The sequence below is a fragment of the Poecilia reticulata genome, linkage group LG19 (genome assembly GCF_000633615.1).
Source record: "Poecilia reticulata strain Guanapo linkage group LG19, Guppy_female_1.0+MT, whole genome shotgun sequence".
Lineage (NCBI taxonomy): Eukaryota > Metazoa > Chordata > Actinopteri > Cyprinodontiformes > Poeciliidae > Poecilia > Poecilia reticulata.
Window position 1 is genome coordinate 2999067 of NC_024349.1, and position 3128 is coordinate 3002194.

Sequence of the window (3128 nt, forward strand, 5' to 3'; positions counted from 1 at the left end):
GCTGCAGGAAGCTACATGGAGCTGCAGGAAGCTGCAGAAAGCTACAGGAAGCTGCAGAAAGCTACAGGAAGCTACATGGAGCTGCAGGAAGCTGCAGGAAGCTGTAGAAGCTACAGGAAGCTGCAGGATGCTGCAGGAAGCTGTAGAAAGCTGCAGGATGCTGCAGGAAGCTACAAGAAGCTACAGGAAGCTGCAGGATGCTGCAGGAAGCTGTAGAAAGCTGCAGGATGCTGCAGGAAGCTGCAGGATGCTGCAGGAAGCTGCAGGAAGCTACAGGAAGCTGTAGAAGCTACAGGAAGCTGCAGGAAGCTACAGGAAGCTGCAGGAAGCTACAGGATGCTGCAGGAAGCTGTAGAAGCTACAGGAAGCTGCAGGAAGCTACAGGAAGCTGCAGGAAGCTGCAGGATGCTGCAGGAAGCTGTAGAAAGCTGCAGGATGCTGCAGGAAGCTGCAGAAGCTACAGGAAGCTACATGGAGCTGTAGAAGCTACAGGAAGTTGCAGGAAGCTGCAGGAAGCTGTAGGAAGCTACAGGAAGCTGCAGGAAGCTACAGGCTGGGTTCCATCTGTAATGCCAGTATTTGATGGAACTGGGTGAACATGACGACACGTGTTGGGACGACACGCCTCCCCTGACTGCAGCGATTTCTTTCCTCCAACATTTCATGTAACGTCTTCCAGAGTTACTGCGTCTCGCTGACAGGTCTCTGAAGAGACTCCACTATCTGCTGTTTGAAAGTCTTGTAATGTAAATGATGCATCATCCAATAAATACTTTACTCTGTCACACATCTTTCACCCAGGCCTATTCGCGATTGGTTCGTTAACTTTCTCCTGTTTTTTTCTTTCATGTAATGTTTGCAGCTCTTCCTGTAGCAGAGTCACAGAATGTTCTCCATATAGTTCAGCGTTTAACTCGTTATAACTCGTCTTATTTTCCTCTTTAGCCTCTGTGCTGCCTCTCGTTCAGCAGGAGAGGTATTTACTGATGAGCCTACTCGATCGCTGACACTTCTCCTTTAAGGACAGAAGTGCTTTTCAACTCTGACTAATCGCTCAGCGTCTCTAACATCTGCTGGAAACCTTGTTCACTGTTCCTGCTGAATCCTCCTTCAGGCGCCTGAAGCTGCCCAGACATGCAGCTTCAGGTTAATTACGCATCTTCTTCATGCGTTCCTCTGAGCCGCCGCCGTATTGACCTTTTTCAGAACCGTCACTGGTTACAAGAATATTGTGTTCTGTTAAGTATAATACATTCTTTAACTTTCTTTAACTTGGGATTTTCTATCAGTGGTGTTGGTCTCTCAGATGTCAAACTTTTATTTTGAAATACAAAGATGAATTGCTTTATTCAAATTTCAAATCAGATTTAGCTTTGAATGTTTTATACAGAATGTTTTAAAGCACAAATGATCTTTAACCTGAGAAACAGGTGGGTCACTAAATGCTCAGTGAAAATTCAGACCTTAAATTGACTAAAGTGATAATTTCCACATTTTGACAGAACAAAAAATATGTAAATGTTTAAAATGAAGTGACGGTGAGGCGGCAGATTCAGCTGATGTTCATTTCTCTGACGGCCGTTTTGTTTTCTGTGTTGCAGATCGCTGACGGCGGCGGCCATGACGGCGGCGGCCATGACGGCGGCGGCCATGACGGCTGTGTGCCCGGCTTCCAGGTCAGAAACTACCAGCTGGTGTTGAGCGGACCGCTGCAGAAAGGCCAGCCGCTTCTACAAGGTCAGTGAGGGACGCAGGAAAATGTCTGAGGGGAATTCCTGCGTTTGAGTAGCAGAACCTGGTGCAGCTGCTGGACTCCTGCTGGACTCCTGCTGGACTCGGCCCTCAACCTGCAGAATCAGGAGATTCTTCTGCAGGTTGAGGTCAGGAGGTTTCTGCTCTCTGATTGGCTGGATTTGGTTTTCCACATCCAGCAGAGCAGAAATCAAACCCGGCTTTAAAAACAATTTCTTTGTGCAACATAACAAACTGTTTGCTTATGAATTATTCTCCTTGAATGGGTCATATTCCCAGCATGCTTCCTGTCTTGTTCCTCCCTCCGGAAGCTTCAGGATGTGTCTATATTCATATTCGTCACATTTTCATCCTGTTGGGATTCCTGTCGTTTTCCGGCTCGTGGTTTTATGGGGACGTTTCAGGTCTGGACAGTGATGCTGCGGGTCCATCTGGACTCCAGGGCTCCTGCAGAGACGATCAGAGGCAGGAAACCTGCAGCTGAACCTGTCAGCAGAGCCCAGGGCGTTGACTAATTTAGAGATTTAATTATTCATCTGATGACTCACTGGCTTGTTGTTTTATTTGTGCGATGTGATGAAATGCAGTGGAAATATGTAAATGGGAATAATTAGCAGTTTGTTAATGCAGCCCCTCATTTATCCTGCGACTTGTTTCAGTTCTCCCCTCATCACGCCGGCTCCTCTTTACTTCATCATCCTGCTGTTTCCTGATTGTTCCCGGCTGAATAAAATCACCTGCTTCAGTGACGTGAGCATAATGCGCTCAGCCTATACACACGTTTCCCTGCTTTACGGCTGAAGTGGCGTGCAGCGCTTTCAGGAGGCGCTCCGCTTCTCTGCTCAACCAGCAGACACTTTTCCTGTTGAAAATACTTCTGTTCCTGCTGAGACAGCAAAATATGACAAATCTGTGAATTTTTCTTTTTCTTTTCCAGCCTTATTGTAGCTGATTTGGTCAGCTGCTGAGGCGTTTTGTCATCTGGAGGCTCAGCGATGCGTGTAGTTGGAGACAGAACTCAGTTCTGCTTTGGCGCTTTGCTGCGGGACGACAGAGAGCCTCCATTACCGCGAATCTGCTCCTGTCAGCAGAAACACCTTCACTGTGGGGGGTCCCACTGCTCACACACACACACACACACACACACACACACACACACACACACACACAGCTTGATGCTTGCATGCATTCAGTAGATTGCTTTGATTTGTTTGAACTTGACGTGAAAAAGTTTTTTCACATTTTATGATTTTCTATAAACTTTTCATGTGAGGAATTTCTGCTTGTTTTCCGATGCTGGAGTTGGGAAAGTCGCTCCGATTAATTCAGTTTCCATCCATCCATCCATTTTCTTCCGCTTATCCGGGGTCGGGTCG

General features: G+C 47.1%; 1 protein-coding gene across 1 annotated transcript in view; it reads left to right on the plus strand.

Moving 5' to 3' along the window:
- The window catches only part of cdh13 (cadherin 13, H-cadherin (heart)), a 283792-nt gene that overhangs the window by 89342 nt on the left and 191322 nt on the right, over nucleotides 1–3128 (plus strand). Inside the window, exon 2 of the mRNA XM_008436465.2 lies at nucleotides 1602–1737. Within this exon, the coding sequence (XP_008434687.2) occupies nucleotides 1602–1737 (136 nt within the window). The remainder of the gene's footprint in view (nucleotides 1–1601; nucleotides 1738–3128) is intronic.